Source organism: Semicossyphus pulcher, unplaced genomic scaffold (assembly GCF_022749685.1).
Source record: "Semicossyphus pulcher isolate SPU_LCO1_2020_fin unplaced genomic scaffold, fSemPul1.0.p SCAF_5, whole genome shotgun sequence".
Lineage (NCBI taxonomy): Eukaryota > Metazoa > Chordata > Actinopteri > Labriformes > Labridae > Semicossyphus > Semicossyphus pulcher.
The window spans coordinates 19,721,310-19,743,578 of record NW_027211726.1 but is presented as its reverse complement, the minus strand read 5'-3'; the positions used below and the strand labels follow the sequence as shown (position 1 = coordinate 19,743,578).

The following is a 22,269-nucleotide window of genomic DNA, read 5'->3' as shown; positions in this document are numbered from 1 at the left end:
GGGGCCAATTGCAGTATTACACGGAGGAGCGGAGGCTGTGTGCAGAAGGAGGGGACGCGGGAGGGGTTTTCGATATACCAGTACAGTGTACAGTGAATGTAATGTAACATGTGTCTGTTGTCAAGTGCTTTTAAATTATATTTTCGTATGTAACGTGGAGACCATTGTTTCCTTTTTGTATGGGGGGACGACAGGTTCTGAGCAGAGTAACTTGTAAATGATGTCAAACTGTCTTTCTATATAAAAGAGAAGCTGCTTAAATGTAAACAGGAAATGACTGAAAAAAACAGCAAAATAAAGTAAAAAGCTCTGCAGCTCCGACTGATTGTGTTCTTACTCCCCGTCAACCCCGATGAACGACACGACAGCTGAGTGCATTTAGACGAGCTTTATTCATAAAGATCTTTTAAGTGCACACGTCAACCACCGTCCGGACACTCACATGAAAAGGGCTGCATCGCACACATGACGTACAAACACGATTGCCTTGTGATTACTGGGCATGTGCAAGTTTTAAAGCCTGAATGCAACACTGTCAGGAGTCACTGTGTAAGGACAGAAAGTAGAAAGCAGTGTAATGGAGCCCTGTGGACACAAATGACACTCACTCGTGACTGCACGGAATCGCTTTCTCTTTACAATTTCATTCTTTTAAAACTGAAGTGTCCTGCAGTCTATGTGCAGGAACCTTAAAATAAAAAACAGCAACTTAGCGGCTAAAGTAAAACATTTGTCTGTCACTCTTTCATCACTGACACATGGAGGGAGTTACAATGGGAGGATCACGACAGGTCTCTTCACATCTTATTTTCATATGTACAGTACATTCAGAATAAAGCCTTATTTAGTGCAGATACATGATCACGTAGTGCTGTTTTTCTTCAAACCGTCTGATGCCTTTGAGCAACACTTTCATACGTACAGCGGTACTTCAGTTCGGGCAAAGATCCCTCCCGTTCAAGTAACAAAAAAAAAAACTCCACCGCCCTCTTTAATGGAATATACACATTCATCATGACTCTTTAAGACATCACTTCTCGCTCTGATTTTACACTTCTATCATCCTTTTTGTGTCTCTTCTTCCTTCACGAGCCTCGAATCGTGGGTACAATAAAAAAAAAACAGACTTTGACATAAGCTTCTTTTAAAACCTGGTTCAATCTCCTGCTACTGTTAATGAATTTAGCTTAATCAGCTCTCCTTTTGTAGGTTTGATCGCAGAGTAAATGCATGCACTACCAATGATGCTTTAGTGTCTTGAAGCAGAAAGATGCGCATAAAAATGATACAAAAGTAAACCATGGCACTATTCCCGTGTGTTAATAATCCTTTGACCGCCTGTGGTTTAAGGTGACGACTAATCTTAACCTTTTAGAAGTGCTCTACATTCTTTCTAACCTGTGTCAAGATCGCAAAAAAGTGCTAATGATTGTATATCAACAAGACAAATTAACCCAACCCTGATCATAATGACCTAATAGCCAACAACACATTTACCCACGTCAGAATTCAGAACCGCCTCTCCTTCATTCGATCTGCTCGAAGTTGAGCACGTGGCCGTCAAAGTGCGTGAGGACGTGTCTCTCGAAGAGCTGCTGCTGGCAGTTGAGGGGGAACTGCTCGGAGCAGACGGGGCACACCTTCCAGTGGCTCTCCACGTGCTGCTCGAAGCTGCGCTGCTCGAAGTGGGGCGGGAAGATCACCTCGCACAGCGGGCAGCGCTTGTGGACGTCACTCCTGGAGAAGAAGAAGGAGTTTTTATTTGATGCATGTGTCTGAAAAAAACATGTTTGCTTCCTTATTACACAAATAAAAAGAGATGTTGACAGCTGTAACATTAGACAATAAAACAAACCCATTTTCCCATAGATGTCAAACTTTTACTTTAAGAAACCTGAGGTTAAACACAACAAAAATGATTTAAAGGGCCAGTTCGCCGATTTTCAACCTCAGTCCTGTCATGCTGTTATGGGGAGCTAATGTCATTATGGCAGGGAAAAAAATGCTCTGTGCCTTTGGAGGACGCTATGCGCTTCTCTAATGGGCCCTGGAAAACCTCCAGAGGCCAGGGAGCTTGCTAAACCACACTTCCTCAATCTAGGATGCCCGACTCCGATGTCATGTCTCGTTCAAAATCGTCAGGTTTGAAATGTAGACTGCAGACCCAACGATCCACCGATATATTTTCTCGCCGCATTTCGGATTGTGTACCGCACTGAGCCATTGCCTGCAGCAAAACGGTAGGCCGTTCCTTTCAGAGGGAGGGGCGCAATGCACACTAGTCGTTGCAGGAATGTAGAATGGGCAAAACCACAAGGTGTTTGTACAACTTTCCTCACAGCCAAGGCGCCAATTTCAATTATTATTGCTTCTATCGATTACAGAGAACACCAGCTTTGACTGACGGTGGCTTTTTAGGGCGAATTGCTCCTTTAATACAGAAACAGAATGGGAAGACAGAGATGTTGTGGTTTTACGGGGTTCCTTCTTAACTGATAGAAATGACAGCTGTAACATTCAACTTTAAAAGAGACCCATTTTCCCTTTAAAAGGCCTGAGGTAAAACACGACAAACATGATCTCTTTAAGTTTGTATGTCATAAATTCCTAATTGTTAAACTTTGGATCTACTATAAGTGGAATGAAAATTAAGTCCTACAGCTCCACATGACCATTAAAACTGCCACTGTCATTTAAATGTTTGACCTCGTTTGACTTCAGCACAACGATTAACTGACTTACCCGGAAGAACAACTCCCCCTAGCCTCTCTTGCTCTATTTTCAGCCATGCTGATGTGTCTATCAGTGAAACAGCTTGTTGTAAAGTCTATCTATCGCGCCACAATGATCTTATTATGTGTGTGGGTAGTCACACTACCTGGAGTCAAAACAGAAGCTGCTCCTAGTTTCACTTCGTCTGCTGGACTGATGGTCACAGGATGGCTGAGTCCCATCGGCAACCTTTGAAAGACGAACGGAACACACACGAAAAGAAATTAACATTGGATTACGCGCTCGTAGTACTTTATGTTCACAACAACATTAACTTCAAAGACGTTTTCTAAGAAAAAGGAGAAAATGGGTTGAAATAGCAACCAAACGACTGAACCACCACGGAAGATAAGGGTGTGTAAGTATGTGTTACTAACTGATCTTAGGTCTGTCCCTTTGCAAAATTGCCCTTAATTACTCCCAAAGCTCTTGTTATGCTCGTCTCTCTTGAGCTCTGAGGGAGTGACGTTAATTAGAGCTTTATGCAAATGAGTTCAAAGCCTCATCTTTTAAGGGCAAACTACTATTCCCTTTATTCAGCGGAGAGGCGCACTCCAGAGACGCAGAGAGAGAGAGCGAGGGAACACAGTGACAGCAATTCTGTGGATGCGGCAGAGATAAAAGGAGAGCAGAAAGGGAAAAAACTGAGACCAAATTGAGTTTGTTCTGCATTCACATCGCTTTAAAATCAACAGAAGGATATCCAAACATACTGCTGCTCTGATATCAAAGTGAATCTGCAATCAATTATTTTACTGTAATGTACCAAATAATTTGTTCCTCATAAAATGAATCATCTGTGCCTAATCTGATGCATATAAAACCCAATTGGCACAGATACTTAAAATGAATGATCAATTACAGGCTTGTCAGAAAATGTCACCTCAGATGGGCTTTTATGTTTGGCGGCAGCGTGCTGACACGCGCTCACATTTCTCGGCTCCTCCGCCGGGTGCTCCGCGCTCTCAGAGGGGGTGGTGCTGCGGGCGGGCTGGATGCGGACCACCTCTCGGTTCCAGTCTGGTACCCCCGCGCTCGGGCTCGGGGGTGTGATCGGGGGTGCGCAGGGCGGGGCGCAGGATGGGGCCTCAGGTGGAGGACGGGACATCTGCTCTGGGGACAGGGCGACATCCACCCGATCTAGACAAACACAACTGTTATTGTCACAAGCAAATAGTGACGGGAACACGAAAGACTTGCTGTTATTTCCTCTGACCTCTTGAGGTGTCGGTCGAGTAGGGGTTGCCGTACTGCAGCTCAGCAGGCCTCTGTGGGACGAGGGGCGGAGGAGAGGGGTCCTGAGGGTACGGCAGGGGGTAGCGCAGCATCATGGGCTGCCTCATCTCAGCACCCTGAACACAAGCGTCCTGCTCCCTCTGCCTGCACACGTAGCGCCGCAGCTCCTGGAGGGGAAACAACACTTTCTCACTGTCCATACCTCAATTCTTTTTTTGACCCTTTATAAATGTGGTCATTTATATTTTTTAGATGCATTATGCTTGAATCCACTTTTGCTCGAATAACAGATCCTTAATGTGACATCATCTGCATTATCTGTCTGACGGGAAAGAGCGACTGATGAGAAAAGCTGCATGAAATGAATCTCTGAAATGTTTCCATGGCACTATTTTCACCGTCGGAGCCACACGAGGACTTTAATATTTCCTTCTCGGAGTTAAGTTTCCCTCTACATTGCTTCTGCCCTTTGTGATTATATCTGAAGCATGAGCATTAGTACCCTACTCATTACTGTAATGGGTGTCAGACTCCAGCTCCCTCTGCTCTCGCCTTGCAGATGGAGGCGCTCGCCCTCTCCCTCCTTCCTCCCCCCTACTCCCGCCTGACCTCCTCCCTTAAAGACTTCATTAGTGCGCAGCTATCAGGTTTAACATTTAAACCAGGGTTGGGAAGGTGAAACAGACACGTCGCGTGGCATTTGCACTGTCTAATGGCGCTGTACCGATGGGCGAAAGAGGCAAGTATAGATGTATTAATTAGCGGCTGGTGGATGGAGTATGGAGAAGAGAAGGAGAGGCGACAGGAAGAGATGATACAGGCACATTTCTACTGTAAGAAGCTATAGATGGAGATGCAACAGGCTATTTAAGCTGAACTTTAAGAGCTGATGGATTAATATGATGCTGCTTTACCTCCTGTAGTTGCTCTTTGTCTCGGAGGGCCTGGGCGAGGTTGCGTTTCAGCTCTGTGACCTCGCTGGCTCTCTCTGCCATCTGCACCTACAGACACAAAAACACATCAGGGTGGAGTTAAAAACAATGCACCCTGCAATTATTGTAATAGTAATGTGTCTGTACAACAAACAAATGACAGTAACCGATCAGAATCAGATGACGCTCCAGCACTGATGCTTATATGCTTATATTTCTGTTCCTATAGAGTCATCTATCAGTGGGTTTTAAGACGACCTCATTCATTCTCTTCTTTTCTTTTACTTTAATGTTAGAACTCCTCTTCATTTGTGTTACCTAACTCAGAGGAATATCAGTGGGCACACACGCAGGCAAACGTGAACAAAATATTTGGTCAGTGGCGTCAGATGTGTGGTTCTTACTGTAAAGCCACAGAGACAGCATGCGTGTTCAGGGCTGACTGGAGCAGCCCGGGGGATCATAGTAAATCTGTTACTCTCTAACAGGACTGACCCTGTGGGATAGTTTACATGACCAGTCGCTCCCCTCTCATTTCATCCCATTACAAAGGGTCCAAATCCCCTCTCTGCTTCATGTCTGTCTTGCTTGTTTCACTCTTAAATTCTGTTTGCGTCTTTTCCTCTCCCTCCTCACTCTCTTTCATCTCACTTCGTCCTCTCTCACTCTCCCCCTCGTTTCATTAATTTACGGCGCAGCATTAGCGGGTTAAGTTCAGGTGAAGGGATTCTGCAACAGTGGATTTCTGTGCGGCCCTCCCACCCCTGTCTCCCCCGTCTATTCCCCTCCCCTCCCTCCCTCTGCTCCATCCTCTGGGTGGCTGATGTAAACAGCCGTAAAGCATGGCGTTCTGCGGCTGCCTCTCTTGTCAGTCTCCGGGGCCATTAAGAGCGGCTGTGAGCCCCGGGGCACTCGCCTCAGATAGGAGGACTCTATCAAAGACAGAGGAGAGCCTTATTTACAGCGCCGATAAACACACACTCACTCAGGGAGATTAAATGCCGGGAGGTACTTTGGCGGACATTCGCACGCAAATTGTAACAGAGCTTCGCAGACGCAACAAGCTCCAGAGCTCGGATTGAATCACGCACACACATACCACACACATTGGATAATGTGAGGCATGGACTCAGTGAGTTACCGGGGTTACTCTGGTTAACACGGAACGTTTGCAAATGTGTGCAATTGTTGCTATTTATAAATCAATCAACACAACTGTCCCTTTGTGTTCCCTTGAACCTTGAATAAGCATCCGTGCGCCCATGACAGTATAACTAGATCCCTGTGCCAAGAAAAAAAAAAATTGAATTCCAACTCCAGCTGCAGGAAGTTTAGTTCACTTACGGATTTTCAACCTCAGTCCTATCATGCTATTACGGGGAGCTAATGCCGTTATTGTAGAAAAAAATTGCAATTTCGCTCTGTGCCTTTGAAGGAAGCTATCCGCTTCTCTGATGGGCCCTGGAAAACCTCCGCCAGACTGCGTCAAACACGTCATCTGGAAACTACACTTTCTCAATCTAGGCCGCCTGCCTCCAAAGTCATGTCTCGTTTAAAATCGCCAGGTTTGAAATGTAGACTAAAGTCCCGAAGATTTTTTCGATGATCCATCGGTATGTTCTCGTCGTATTTCAGATTCTGTCTCGCTCTGAGCCATTGCCTGCAGCATAAGCAATTCCCTAAGTATTAAATATATAATTCATCAACATCAACTTTGATGATAAATTAAGTGATTTTTTAAAGTAATTCAACAGGCAACATTTAGCAAAAAGATAGGCTTAACATAAACATAACATTAGCTTGTTTCGACCTCTAAAATGTGAGTATATTTCTTTTTCTCTTCTTTTTTCCCAGTTTTTTTTTGGGACAAAATATATTTGGGGATGTCAGCCTCAGGCTCTGAAAACTTGTGATTAGCATGATTAAGCAATTTATTATGTTTTATGGACCCAGGGGGCTAAGTCTAAATAAGAAAATGGGTTATTACGGTTTAATTACAACCTCACAAGCTGAGTGAAAACAATTTTCCTTTGTGTTACCAGCTGCATCCAGTGATGCTCCAGTTAAAAGTTAGATGGACTAGAAAATTGTGTTGTAAAAAGACAGTGTAGCAATTACAGGATGGTCTGATGCACTAAAATTGCAGTTGCTGTACGTGGAAGGAAAATGTGGTGTTTTGTTTTGACACATATATTTAAAGTGTACTGGGGGGGGGGGTGAATCAATGGCTGCCTTAAAGAGACAGCGGTTCATCCTTTCAGCTTCTCTGTGAAAGCGTGCGTCTCACCCTGAATCTCTCCTCCTCGTCCGCCAGCCGCTGTTTCAGCGTCTCGTTGATGGCGCACTGCTGCCTCCACTTCTCCTCCATCATCGCCAGCTCCTCCTCCACCGAGCGTGTCTGCTCCTTCTCTGCCTCCCCCGCGCTCCTCCCCTCCGCCTCCAGCAGCACCTGCTCCTCCACAACATCCTCAGCTTTTGGTGCCACTTCCTCATTGATGTTTGGCTTTTCTTTCGCGCTCGGGCTCTCGTCCTCCACCTCCACCCAGCTCGTCATCCTCAGGCTCTCCTCTGGCAGGCTGTCCTTCTTCTCCTCTTTTTCCTTCTCTCTGTCCTCTTGCTGGGTTGCTTCTTCCTCAGCCTCAACCTCGGCCTTCTCTTTTGGCATGTTCTCATTCTGACTTTCTTCCTTCTCCGTGCTGGTGTATAAATCACTATGTGTGGAATCCCTGTTACTAAGTTCTGGAGTGATTGTCATCTCAGCAGCTCCTTGTAGGACGGCAGCAGCTATATTCCCTGTAAAAACACACAAAGACCACTCTTTTATTTTCACTATAACAGAGGTAACAATAAACAGTGACAAAGGGCTGTCATTTTTATTATTTGCCTCCTCCAAGAAGGGAGATTTTGCATTTTCTCCTTGTTGTTAAGATGTGCAAGACAAAGAGCGTGATAGTATGAGCACAGCAAGAGGAAGAGTTTTGTCCAATGGCGTGAAAGAATGTCTGACCAATTACTGTTCAATTATGTCATGCCATTGCAATGCATTACTGTTAAATGAAGACACTGTTAGAGTAAAACATGACATTTCGATTACATTTGCGTGATGTAATGCCCACAATGCAATGCACATCACTCCATAACCATAACCATTTTCAATCCATTTAAAGTTTTTTTGTATTAATTCATTTGGGATCAAACTCAATTCATAAATATGCACTGTAGCTATTTTTAAATGCATACATAGTATACTGAAGAATATAACAAATCGCAAATATATGCTTTTGCAATTGACCCTCCGCTAAGCCCCGCCCCCCTAGGTTACCGTCACTACGCCTGTCAAGCTTTTGCATCGGCATGTAAATATTAGGGTGTTTTCAACTGTAACAGTGAGAGATGTTCCAAGGGAAATAATAGGATATTTCTGGAAAAATATTTCCCAAGTATCAGAGAGAAGTCGACACAAAGGACGACAATACGCATTTGAAAGCTTCATCCAAAATATAATTTGTCAGCGGTGTGTTGAGAATGAAGAAGACATAAAAATCGAGGCAAAAGCTCAACGGTCCCAAAGCAATTCGTGTTTAGGTTATCATATTCAGGAACAACAATGTTGTTGTACTGCGGGGTACAGGTCAATATATTGTTTTATTCTAAGCTAATGTTTAGCTATGATCCCTATAACTTTCAATATCTAATATATTTAGCCCGTTGCTAGCAAAACTAAAATCATGTTTAAAGCGCGTCAGGATATTGCTCGCATATTGTGGGCTTGATCCATACATTGGATCTGGATTAACTTATAATTAATATTCAACCATCTTTGTTTGTTAACATGCTAACCTAGCCAAGTCAGTAAGCATCTTAACTTGTAGCACTTGTTGATCTTCGATGGATTAAGTTGCGAGTGAGGTCTTCCACAATTTATAATCCATGTCCATCTCTCCTCTCGAGTTTTTGGCTTCGGAAAAGGGAAAAATGTGACACCCCTCTAAACTTTGAGGATACCTGCTGTCGGACTTGCAGATTCCATATTCCGCATTTCTCCTTGTTCTGAAAGCTTGACAAGCCTCCCGCGCCTTGTTACGATTGCTAACGTAGGCTTAGACAGTGGCTGTTCAAGGGAGGGGCTTAACGAAGGGTCATTTGAGTGTGTGTGTGTACCTGCTGTTGGTGACTCTGGACTGGGTGTCAGTGGCTCCAGCGTTGTCTCCGTGGATACATTTCTCTTTGGCTCCTGCAAAAAACAATAAGTATGCATCAAGGAAAAATTGCTATGCTGCATGTGTATTTGTGTGAATATTATCTTTACATAGTACTCACCCCCTGTGATTCAGTTGTGTTCAGTTTGGCGACCTGCCTGCGGAGGCGCTGACACTCCCGGTATTTCTCCTTGTAGTGCTCGGCAGCCATGTGAAGACGCAGCTTCAGCTCCTCCACCTCTCTCTGCAGCTCGGCCTCTGCCTCCGACACCACCATCATGCTGGGTGTCAACTCCCCGCTCGTCCCAACACCCTTGAAGAGAAGGTAATTAGAACAGGATTCTTACAAATCTTTTCCATTACTTTTTCTAGATCCCTCATATAGACACTGACCACTTCCTTCTGTGCAGTGCTCCTCATGCGGTCCAGCTGGCTCTCCATGCGCTGGCACTCGGCCTGAGCATCAGCTAGACTGGCGCGGAGCTTGTCAGCTTCCAAGCGGGCGCGGTACAGCTCCGTCATGGTGTGGTCACGGGCGCTGGCTGAGTCGCGGAGCTCCGAGGCCAGCAGGGAGGCCTGCTGCCGGGACGCCTGGAGCTGCTCCTCTGCCTGACGGAGCTGCTCTCGCACGCGGGACAGCTCTGCCTGAAGACACATGGTACAACACAGAAATACATACAGTATATTCCCACACTCAAGATAATATACAAATAATGTATTATTTCTGTTTATATTTTAGCTATTTAATTGCAACTACTACTACCTTGTCGACCTTGTGAGCCAGCAGCTCTTTCTCCAGACTGTCCCTCTGTGCAACACACACTCTGAGCCTGTCCAGCTCCTCCTGGAACTGAGCGATGGTCACCTCCCGGTTCAGCTCCACAGCCTTCAGCATCTGCAGCTCTGCGCTCAGCTTAGTGTTCTCCAGCTCGGTGCTGCGCAGGTGGGCCTACACATGTGACAGCACAGAGGAAAATGTAGACAGAATCGCAGAAGGTTTCTTCATTTAAATGTATCCAGTGTTTTAACTGTACTGAGCTTTCTCCCACCTTGTAGAGGTCTCTCTCATCCTTCTCGTTCTTCAGCTGGCCCTCCAGGCTGTCTCGCTCTGCTGTGAGCTTCTTCAGACGGTCACGCAGACTGTGAAGTAAAATAAGGAAACCCCTGTCAAAATCATATTCTATTTATTCACAAGCTGTTTATATTACTTCAGAAGGCCTCAAATGGCATTATACGTGTGTACAGTTATACAAAATATTAACTGTGACCAACTGAATGTTGGTGTTTTTGCCAGGAGGCTCAGTTGTGTCCACCAACAAAGGTCATTGAGAAACAGAGGAAGAAAAAAGCATTTAATAAAATGTTAAAATCAAAGGGGCTGATCAATTGAACCCTTATTTTAAGGATTTTGCTTTGGATTATTTGTGCATGTAATGTCGACCAGTCGATGACAAAGATGTTTAGGAAGCAGAAGGAAGGCAAGGAATCCTCCTCCAACACTTATTTTTAACAGCACTCCTGTCCTCGCAGTAATGGATGGCTTCAGATGATTGACAGGTCATGAGTTTGCATTCTCCACTCACCAATCGAGCTCCGTCTCCTTCTGCAGGCCTCTCTGAGTGACTCCCAGCAGGTCCTCCTCCAGCTGCCGGACCCGGTCCGTGGCCTCCGTGAGCCTCCTCCTCACCTCCTCCCGCTCCTCTGACAGGCCCTGCGACGATCGCAGCAGATCCTGCAGGACAGAGACGCAGCTGTGGATTCGGAGTGACAGCTGCTGCAGCCAATCACAGCAGCAGAATCAAGCAGAGGAGGAAGAGTGCTGGACAAAAAGGCTGAAGCTGATGCAACACTTGTCATAAATCACAGATGGAGATATTTTATGTGACGTGGAAGTGTCATGTTGGAGATGTAGAACATATCAGACGTTTTTAAGGTCATTGTATTCATCATGTGTAACTACACTGAGTGGCTGCTTTATCAGGAACAACCGCAGTCCATTACTTCACAATCCTCTGAAAAAATCCTTTTTAGATATGAACTATGGAACAAATTACATCTGCACATGTTGCTCTGGAACGATCTGCTCAGGGAAGGGTGACCGAGAAAATCATGTCAGCTCAGTCAGTAACCTCTTTGAAGTCCCTTCTTAAAATACTTTTGCCCTTTTCTGGATTTTACTTGAGTTTTAATCGCCATAAACTGACCCAGGTTACTTAAAATAAATATATACTTGTTGCCTGCACTGTATAGTATTTTGTCCTTAAAAACCTGGGTTGCTAAAAGTGACCTTAAATCACTTCACTAAAGGTTTTTATTGTAATTGTCTATGGCCCAATATGATGAAATGCATTTATTATATGTAGCTATAAATTTCATTTTTTCATTTAATTCCAAGTAACTCTTGCTTCTCTTTCCCACCTCCGCAGCCTGGGTCTGGTGCAGGTGTAACATATGAATTTCCCCTCAGGGGATCAGTCAAGTCTCACTCACATCAATCACACCACAGCAGCCATAAATCACGCCTCTTGAGAGCCGTCTGACGACGCAAAACACACATTCAGAATCAGAGGCTACTGGACCAGTAGCACAATGTGGCGAATACATGTGGTTAAAAGCCTCGTAGCAAGAGGGAAATCCTGTTTTCGGTAGTGCACGAGAGATCATATGAGGTTTGTTTTCTCCGTGTGGTGGGGCAGCTGAGGAAGTGCCTTGTTTGAACTTGCTGCAAATCAGCAGTGAAGGACATTAAATCATCCATAGCTAATATTGCTTGTGACAGAATAAAATACCTCTGCACACACCCTCCTTTCTGTTTGTGCACACACATACTCACTCACATACACCTTCACATGGCTGCAGAAAGACGCACATTCAAGGCCGTATGGAGACAGACGGATAGCACAGAGAGCCCATGCATACAGCGGCGCACTCTCCGGCCTGTCTCCCTCTGGGCTTGGCTCTGCGCACATTACTGTATGATTTTTACTGCTGGCGTTTGGGAAGCACTTTAGCAGTGCATAAAAACCTTATAAAAAGTGTAGTCGTAAAATTAGCAGCCGCAAAATATGTACTTATGTTTTCATGTTAAACTGGGGATATTTTCATCAGGCCTGGGTGAACACACCTACTGCAAAAGCTCTTCACACACACCTACTCATATGAGCCATATATCTACACACGGACATGCCTGTTGAAGGAAAAGCAGCTCGGTAATAACAGAGTGCGTGAGTGTGTATTACCACGTAATTTATGGCGATTTTGTCCTTCGTAAAAAAAGAGCAGCGGACTAACTGAAAGCAGCCTGCTCTGAAGGCTGAGGCCACGCCGCCGAGCGGCACTAGGGGGCGATAAGAGACTAGATTCAAGCTCACAGATCTCTCTGCGCCTCTGCCTGCTTCTGCCTCCCCCTCTCCCTGCTTTCAGTGAGTTTCCCTAAGTTGACTGCTTTAAGCGCGTGTGCCAAGTTACTGCTTATCAAATGAGTAACTCATAAAATACTAAAATGTGAAATCTGACTCATCCTGTTGAGTGAATGGGAAGACAATGGAGTAAATACAAGAGGAAAAAGTTTGAAATATTAGTTTAGTTTTGTATCCAAAAGCTTTGTTGTTTACTTTCCTTTAGTGAAATAATTAAGATGTTTTAATGCCAGAAGCCAGCTAGGAATTCAACTTTGAGTGAGAGACATACAGACGGTTAGAAAATAGACAGTGAGAAAGCAGTGGCCACTGAATCGCGTGACTGAGTGGTGTTTGTCCCTGAGGCTGGGCAGGGCTCTTTTTTCAGGCAGGCGGTTTTGCGGACTACCCTCCTCTCATTCCACACACAGACTAAAAGGGTTTGCAAGCGGGTGGCATAATGAGTGTGTTTGTGTGTGCGCGCTTGTGTTTGTGTGAATGCATATTAGAGGGGCCCTGTGGTGTGGAACCTGAATGTGAGTGTGAGAGTGAAGGGGGGGCAGTTTGTGTACGAGCACAAGCGTGTGTGTGTGTGTGTGTGTGTTTGTGTGTTTGACGTCATGTTTGTTCACTCTGTGGTTGCGATGGCATCGTCCCTGACGCCAGATGCCCAAGAAAACTGCATCCCAATTCCGTTCTGGCCCACTGAGTCAGGTCGTTAAAAGAGGGAGAGAAAGACTGGCGCACACACACACAGCTCTCACAGGAGCGCGCGCGCGCACACACACACACACACACACACACACACACACACACACACACACACACACACACACACACACACACACACACACACACACACACACACACACACACACACACACACACACACACGTGGTGGCTCCTTGTGTGTCTCTCAAACATGGTCGCAGATTATTCATAAATTCGGGGCTTTGAAGTTTTCAGACCTGTGATCAGCGGCGAGGAACAGGCTCCACACTCAACGTGCAAATAGGGATTGTCTGCGTACACACTTATCCCCCCCAATACAAACACACTGAAACTCACCCTATGTCTAATTGTTAATTTCTGTGTCGGCTGCAAAGTACATTGTCTCCAAATTAGCTGAATTTTGGAGGAATGTAACAATCTTTTTTGGATCTATAGTGGTTAATTACATCAAGATGACCACCTGTGGTATAACAAAGACATACTAAGTAATGCTGCCATGGCTCAGATGAAATTAAGTATATGCAGTAGGGATGTCCCGATCCCAATCTGAACTATCGGATCGGCGCCGATCTGGGCATTTTTTAACTGATCTGGGATCTGCAATTTGAGCCGATCATCTCACACTGATCATTTACGTCAACTGTCGTAAACTGAGCACTATTTGCGATCGAACGAGAACACGCGAGTAACGTAGCATTAGCAACACCGCGGCTAAAATGTCAACAGTGTGGAAACATTTTAAACTACAAAGCGAAAAAAAGTCCAACAGCCACTTATATATGCAATATATGCAATGCGATCACTTCGCGAGGCGGTAGCAGTCAAGTGCGTTCAATTCATGCAACGGAATACAGCACGTTCACTAAAGCAACAGAGGAAAAGGCTGCTGCGGCGAAGCTCTGGACTCTAAACGGAAGTATAAATATCCTCGAGAGAGCGAAAAGGCCAAACAGATTACAATGAACTTGCTTGAGTTCATTACTTTGGACAACCAGCCCATCTCCGTGGTAGATAACGCAGGTTTTTGCCGTCTTTTGGAGCTTTTGGATCCACAGTATGCCTGCCTTCGGTATGCCTTCACAGTATGCAGTCTTGATGCTACATTTCAGACACCGCCTTTTCCACCATTCAGTGCAGCTGTGGCAATGTGATTTGGACTGTTTCTGAGACATGAAGCAACGCCTGGTAAAGGGTGCAGAGTTGCAAGAAGTTAAAAAAGATCAGTTCAGGTTGTGACACTAAACTTTTATTTTATAATATAAATGCACATCATTAAATTATATCTGTACTAATCTGAGTTGTGTGCAAAGTGCAGCATAACCTCCCTCTCACAGCATCCCGCTCTCTCTGACCTGGTTGTGCGTCCGCAGCAGGCAGCACGTCTCCCTCTCCTGCTCCCTCTCCCTGGCCAGTCGTTTCTGCTCCTCCTGCAGCTGCTGTTTCTCATCCTGGAGGAGACGCATGGCCATCAGCAGCTCCCTGCGCTCCTGCTGCGCCTCCTCCACATGCTGCCAGGAAGGAGGTGAAGAGGGCAGGGGAAAGAGAAAGAAAGGTGAGAGTGGTTGCTGCTCCTTATGCATGATTTTAGTGTTCAGGCACACTAGAAACAAGTTTTAGGATGCACATTGTGAACATTTCTATAATAAATTAAATTGAGTTTTAAAGTATATTGACTGCTGTATCAGGGTGGTCTAGAAAGAACACACTTTAATAGTGTATTAAAGCCAAAATTATATCTGTTCATCCGACTCGGTGAGGTCAGAGGTCACAGTCAGGGCCTGAACTGAACCTCTGTTGCATTAGGACTTTAAAATTGGTCCATAGACCCAGAAGATGCCAAACACAAAGGATCATCTTGTGCAGCCCACCTCTAGCAGCCCAGTCTTGGTGGTGACGACCAGTATGTCTGAGTTGCTGTCGTCCTCGGTAACAGTCAGCAGCTCCTCGGTGGGTGTGGCACACCTGAACTGGAACGGGGTGCTGGCTCCTCTGATGTCACCAGCGTGCGTGACATAACAAAACTGGTAGAACTCTCCGTCAGATTTCGGGACATAATAACCTGCAGAGAGTTAAGAGTTGTGTTTGTGGTGAATTCACAAGAATCTAAGAATACAACAGAGTTCCTTGTAAATGCCTCTATAAAAACAATAATATGAATTTCATAGCGGGCACATCATTTATATGTTAATATCCAAACAGCCGACAGTGGCCCTGCGAGGTCACACACATCACTCACATGTACGGCCTGGTTCTCGGGGACGGAGGAGTAAGTACAGAAGATCCGGCAGCCAACCGGTTTTACTGACTACTGACACACCACAGCATGCTCTCATATTTTCACTGTGTAATATCTGACCGTTCCAGGCCCAGTAAAACCAGTTTGCAGGCCCTCAACCTGCGTGTGTGTGTGTGTGTATGTGTGTGGTTTGAGAGGTGCTCAGGTCCCAGGCCGCCGTTTGCGGTTGTGTTCCCTTATTAAATAAAAGTGCTGGTTTTTATATGCGCCGTAAAATGGAGGAGTTACTTTGGAATACCCTGGGTGTGTATAGTGGTTTACATAGAGTGTGCGTGTGTGTGTGTGTGTGTGAGTGTACCTTGGAACACCACAGTCCTGTGCACAGTACTTCCTGGTTCGTAGTTTTCAGGCATAGGCGACCAGAGGAAGGTGTAGTAGTCTCTGGCTGTGCTCCAACCCACCTAAGGATGTAAAGAAGATGTTAATCCGCAACAAAAAATAGTGCCTGTCTGGACAGAGTTAAACAAGGTTTGAGGTTGAAACAAATCAGAAAAAATCAAATGTAATTGGACTATTTAAATTATTTCATTGTTAACCAGATTTTCAGACACACACTAAGTATAGAGAGCACAAGGATTAAATACACTGTTCAAGGCAAGAATGGAAACATTTAAAAACAAGCTCCCTCATTCTTCCAAAACACCTCTTCCTCCGCTCTCCTTCCTCCCAGTTCCTGCCCCTTTTGGGCTCACACTAAAGAGGGGCATTGAAGGTGTGAGAATGGGGTGGGACGGCTGGGGAGTATGTGGCTTTGCGTGCGTGTACACACATGCACAGACTCGTGAGACAGCGAGAGAGGAACCCGTGCAGAAACGAGAAGAGGGCAGAAAGAGAGCAAAAGAGCGAGGGAAGAAAAGGTGAAAATTTTACACAAAATGGCAAGGGAGATGTAGTTCTATGGATTTCATGTGTTGTGAGGTGACAGATGATGAAAGAGAGTTGTGAACATCATAACTCAGGTCCTGCATCGTAAATCTGTCGCGCACAACCGCACACTCTCCACGGCTGGGCCGCTCACGCACATACACACACCTCGTTTCAACTCACATGTGCGATACATGTTTGTGACATTGCATAACTGTGCTTCAGCTGGGGAGAACTTAACCACCTGTGGTTCTATGGGACTTTTTTACATTTTAAAAATGAAGGGAAAAGGGATGTGGGGGGAGAAAGTTTCTCTGTTGGACAGCCGCCACATTGTAATCAGACAATATTACAGTTTAAACACGTGGTTGACTTTACTGTTTAGTAAATTATAGGATGCAAAAGACACTGGGAGGGGTAACTTGCTTTTGTGGAACTTTAAAGGAGCCATAACCTTAAAAGACTAAATCATAACATGCCAGTAAATGTTGAGCATGTTTACATAGAAGCGTTTCTGCAGGTAAATATTTCAATAAATGACAATTAAACTAACAATTACATGAATTTAGGGAAGAATAGAACTATAAGAATAAGGGAATAGGCCAAGTATGACAAAGCATTGTGAAGCTCTAACGAGCAACAATAAATCAACTGAGCTACTCAAACAATTGTCAAAACATCAAGTTTGATAATGTTGTTGCATGACATCTAATTGCAGTGTTTGCCATATCAACACATTACACTGAGTATAATACTATTCCAAACAAATGGTAATTGTCAGAGAGAAGGATCAGGCCAAGAACATTCTTTCCACATCCAGCAGCATCTCAGTGTGAAGCGAGGCTGCCGTGGACTCCTGCCAGGTTTGCTTGTGTGCTCACGTGTGTTTGCTTAAGAGGGAACAGACATAAATAATTTTGCTAATTGCAGAGTGAAGGTGACTGACATTTGGTTAGGTATGGTGTGGCATTCCAACACGGGAGTGATGTTATAAAATAATCACAGGCAAAGCAGCTATCAATCATTCAGCCAAGGTGTGAGGGAACAGCGTGATGACACGTTAATTATACACTTACACAACGGGTTTCTCCCGGCCGACCTTACAAACATGCCACAACCGAAAACCTCCACAGGGCTTTTTAGGGAGCTGTGTATATGTGCGTGCGTGTGTCAAAAATCCAGCTCGAACAAAACGATCATGCTTTCATCACACAAATAAAGGAAAACAAATACGTTCAATTTATGAGTGATGTAAGGAAAAAAGAGTCCCCATGGTGGACAACAAAAAAAACTTGCCTAGCTTGATTAGAGTACACACTGTTGATGTTGACTGTGTATACACTGCGTGTGAGTGCTGTGCACCACCATGCAGGAGCGAGTTTGTTATACCAGGACCCTTATTATGGTACTATGAACACTTTCAGCCACTAGGGGGTGTCTGTGCACAACTCAAAGGCGCCTGTCTGTGCAGTCTGAGTCATCCTGACAGTGAGCCTCTCTCTCAGAAACAGGTAACGCCTATAGATGTGAGATGTAAGAGTGGGGGAAATGTTCTCTACCTGAGTCATCTCTGCACAAAGGTTTTGCCTCTGGGAGGCAAAACGACTCATCAATGTTGATCATCGCTGCTCAGTGGGAATGTCAAATCTAATCCATCATTTTTAATATTCCAACCTCCTGTTGATTTAACATTAGAGTCAACAAACACTGAGAAAACTGCAAGCACAAAAAATCTGATTTGTGTGCAGGCAGGAAAATATTTTTTATTCTCTTTAAAGCCTCAGTAATTATGTGTGCTTATTTGTACAGACAGTGGGGTAGCACCTTTCAAGGTTGAAAGTTGAAAGTTGAAAGGGTAGACGGTAGCTCAGTCTGTAGGGACTTGGCTTGGTAACCGGAGGGTGGCCGGCTCAAGTCCTGGTACGGATCAAGCGTGGAAATTGGGACTGATAGCTGAAGAAGTGCCATGTCATTTCCTGGGCACTGTCAAGGTGCTCCCGAGCAAGGCAACAAATCCCCTAACTGCTCTGGGTGCATGTTCATGGCCCTCTCACTCTGACATCTCTCCATCTCCTGTTTGTGCATGCGTGTTTCGGACCTACGTGTGTGTAGCATGTTTGTAATAGCAGAGTGAAAACATTGAGTTTCCCCTCGGGGATTAAAGGAGCAATTCGCCCCTGGAAAAAGCCGCTGTCAGTCAAAGCTGGTGTTCTCTGTAATCGATAGAAGCAATAATATTTGAAATTGGCGCCATAGCTGTGGAGGAAGTTGTACAGACAGCTCGTGGTTTCACCCGTTCGACATTCCTACAACACCCAGCGTGCATTGTGCCCCTCCCTCTGATAGGAACGGCCCAGCGAGAGACGCTGGAGTGAAATACTACCGTTTTCCAGTCAAAAATATTGATCGCTTCAGGCAACGGCTCAGAGCGGTACAGAATCCGAAATACGACGAGAATATACCGGTGGATCGTCTAAAAAATCTTCAGGTCTGCAGTCTACATTTCAAACCTGACGTTTTTGAACGAGACATGACATCAGAGGCGGCTCATCTTAGATTGAGGAACTGTAGCTTAGCAAGCTCCCTGGCCTCTGCCAGATGACCCATTTTACGTAGTCTGGCGGAGGTTTTCCAGGGCCCATTGGAGAAGCGGATGGCGTCAAACATAAATATTGACCTCTTAATACATCGATGCTCCACTAACAAAAAGGAATCATCACAATTAAATTGTTAATAATATATACATACACACACAGACATTTCCAAGATTTTGCCAGACTTACATGGATAAATATCTGAAAAAGACAGACATGTACGTAAAAAGGATTAAAGAAGCACAGCCTGCTTGTTCTCCGACATGAAGCACCGACCATCAAACACATTTCATTAGCGGGATTAATTAAATTTTCCAATTGACTTTTTTCCATATAAACCCAGCATCTTTATTCCTTTTTAATTGAGCTGGTGGATTTGAAGTCAGTTCTTTAACAACAATAAAATGTTTGTCTTTTTAACTTTACGAGACATTAAGTTTCCTAGTACACATTTCCTGTTAATTACGTGTGAGATTTGATGGCCTTGATAAAAGAGTGGAGCGGAGGTTGGTTAACAGGAAGCAGAGAAAAGACTGATGGAAAGACAGAGGGGGGGACGAGCAAGTGAAGCTTGGGGAAAAAGAGGTCCTAATAAGAATCAGAGTGGTTCATTAAAAGCACCAAATGTTTGCCCCCCCAGCAAGACCAACTGCAACCAGCCCACCATGTACACTCTTCCTCCTCCTGCAGGCAGGGCAACCACACCAAAGCTTGTGGTGAGGTTAAAGGCATGTAGTGAAGAGCTGAACCATTAGTGTGCAGGCTGATGTATGTGTTAATGTGCCAACTGAAAACCTACGGCCAATTATTAAAACCATAACACATAATCCATGTCACAAACACGTATGAAATGGGCTGGTAATTGTACAAATCTCTAAATATCGCTTTGTAACATGAATGATTCAGATAAATAAAAAATCTGGTCTGTAATTGATCATGCTCCACTATGGCTTTGAAGTAGCTGCGGTGTGCGTGTTGTACCTTAAAGATGCCCACCCAGTCTTTGGGGTGGGGAGCGATGTAAGGGGTCAGGGTGTAGCGACACTCCAGGGGTGCCTGGGGCAGGAAACTCTTCCCCACATTCTGGAAGATGACGTGGGCAAAGTTGGATGTTTCCATGATGCTGACGCTGCTGCCCGGCGAGGAGTCCACCACCTGGAACGATGACATTGTATCCTGCTGGTCACTTCATTGGTCTGGAAGATAAAAGAGCGGAGGAAAGAGAAGTTGAGTATCATAAACAGGACAGAGGATTAAATGTATGTAGAAATGTAGCAAAAGCAGGCTTCCAAAGGCAATATCAATAATTTACCAAGAAAAAATAGAATATGATGAATTAAGTGACGGATCCAGCAGTGATGTAGTGAAAAATAAATGATATTCCTATCTAAATTTAATTTGTAAGGATAGCGGATGTTGTGTGCAATACCAAGCATAAAGCCCTCTGAGGCAACTTTATGACTTTAGCCTGAATAAATAAAATTCATTTGACTTAAAAAAAAAGCCACAGCTATGCATCAGTTGATCACATATTTCTTACTGATTTCTATAAATATGTCTTGTTATACTGCTGTGATATTTACCGCACAAAGAAGACTTTTGTTAATAACTTCAGCCTTTAAGATAGTGCTGTCGCCCAAGAAATTAATGCACTGTCACCAAGCGACACCAAGCCTGGGAAAAATACCTTTGAGATGATCTGTGAGATTTGTGAAGGGATATGAATTTAAGGGACCATAGGGTTTTATATACAGACTATCCCTCTTAATGCAGTGATTTTAAAGTGTGTTTTTGTGTGTGTGGTATTGTACTAAGCGAAGTGGTACAATGTGTCCTGTGTGAGTGAAAGCTTTGGGCTATAAATGTGCATTAAGAGAGCAGGGAAGTTGCATTAGAAGACATATAATATCCAGAGTGTGCAAAGACAGAAACAAAGAAGAGACTAAAAGTAAGGATGACTCTGCAGGATCTAATTGGACCTTTCTTTTGAAAATGTGTCTCTCAGAAAGTCCCATCTTGTCCCAAGGCAATACAAACTCACTGGAGCAACATAGCTTTATGAGCTTTTTCCATAGCAGGCATTTTGACTTCTAATTTTGGTTCTGATCTGTTCAGAGTGTTTCTGAGGCAGCCATGGCAGGCAGAAGCACGTACACAACCAGGACCATGAAATTGAAGCAGCTAAATTGAATACAGCCATCATTAATGCTACTATAAACACCAGCGCTTTTCATACTGTGATATGTTAAAAAGTCTTCTGTGGAAAAGGCCTATTAGAAAACCTTACTGCTTCTTCCACCAACAGAGATCTGACCTATCTGATGTAGGATTGGAAGCCACAGTTTACTGATCTACTTAGACACCACCACACCACTGTGGTGGTGACTAAATGTCTCAATGAACATTTCAAAGTGTAGCTGCTTGCATGTGATCTGTGAATGCCATCCATTCATCCTTCCCTGGATGACAATGTTGCTAAACAACAAATACTCCTGCCTTACGTGTCTATTAATGTTAAAGTCCTGAAAGAGGGTCCAAATGCAGTAGCTCGGACCTCTCTCCTCATGAACATGGAGGTCATATGTGCCCATGCTCAAACACCATTGACTCACAGAACTAGGTGCCTGAGGGGAGAGGTCTGCATTTGGACCCCTCTCAAGTCCTGACTGAACCTCAATTCGGCTAACAAGCTAACATAACATTGTCTGTATGCTAAGTCACAACGCCCAACTCATAGTAAATGTGTCACGACGCAGCAAACTAGACATATGCTGTACCATTTCAAGCTGCTAACCACAGGATAATCTTATTTACGGTTGCTACGCAGCTAACATTAGCGCGTGAACAGGCCATGTTGTGTCACGTCACTGGCTAGCTAAACATTATCATAGCCGATTAGCTAGCTTGCTGACACGAGACACGACATTTACAGGCGTTAAATTAGCTTTAAATAGAAAGAGTACCCGTTTCATATGAATTCCACTTGCAAATAAGACGGAATTTCTGCCAGACAGGCCGATGTTTTGCCTCTGCCCCCCTTGTTGTCAAAGCTCTGACGATGATGCGTCTCTTCCTGAAAGAGCAGATGATGCTGAACTTCCGGGATGCTGTGCAGGAACAAGGATGCTGAGGATGCTAAGGAGGGGGATGCAGATTTGTCTACGACGGGAGATAACTCTTTTTTTTTTTTTATTACTTAAATCAGTTTACAGTTCCTCTCCCTTGATTAATAGACATGTATCCCTT

The 22,269-nt window shown here is 44.5% G+C and overlaps 1 protein-coding gene across 2 annotated transcripts; it reads right to left on the bottom strand.

Annotated features, from left to right (window-relative positions):
• Nucleotides 1-373: 373 nt before the first annotated feature.
• tax1bp1a (Tax1 (human T-cell leukemia virus type I) binding protein 1a) lies at nt 374-22,091 on the bottom strand. 2 transcript variants are annotated; one of them, XM_069681054.1, is made up of 17 exons: nt 21,987-22,091; nt 20,005-20,219; nt 15,864-15,966; nt 15,138-15,328; nt 14,622-14,777; nt 10,723-10,871; nt 10,189-10,279; nt 9,903-10,088; nt 9,533-9,784; nt 9,261-9,452; nt 9,102-9,174; nt 7,228-7,733; nt 4,923-5,009; nt 3,989-4,175; nt 3,656-3,912; nt 2,879-2,961; nt 374-1,737 (listed from the first exon to the last, which is right to left on the bottom strand). In XM_069681054.1, the coding sequence occupies exons 2-17, from the start codon at nt 20,191-20,193 to the stop codon at nt 1,527-1,529; spliced, it is 2,913 nt and encodes a 970-aa protein (XP_069537155.1). In that variant the 5' UTR covers nt 20,194-20,219; nt 21,987-22,091; the 3' UTR covers nt 374-1,526. The 2 variants fall into 2 exon arrangements, with proteins under 2 accessions (XP_069537155.1, XP_069537156.1); XM_069681055.1 differs by having other exon boundaries at nt 3,704-3,912.
• Nucleotides 22,092-22,269: the final 178 nt, after the last annotated feature.

What these genes read in the sequence shown, in the direction of transcription:
- tax1bp1a (XM_069681054.1), bottom strand. Translation starts at nt 20,193, where the DNA reads ATGTCATCGTTCCAGGTGGTGGACTCCTCGCCGGGCAGCAGCGTCAGC. An exon ending in GCACTGCACAGAAGGAAGTG is followed by an intron (nt 9,453 to 9,532) that starts GTCAGTGTCTAT and finishes CTTCTCTTCAAG; the next exon opens with GGTGTTGGGACGAGCGGGGA. An exon ending in AACATAAAAGCCCATCTGAG is followed by an intron (nt 2,962 to 3,655) that starts GTGACATTTTCT and finishes CGTCTTTCAAAG; the next exon opens with GTTGCCGATGGGACTCAGCC.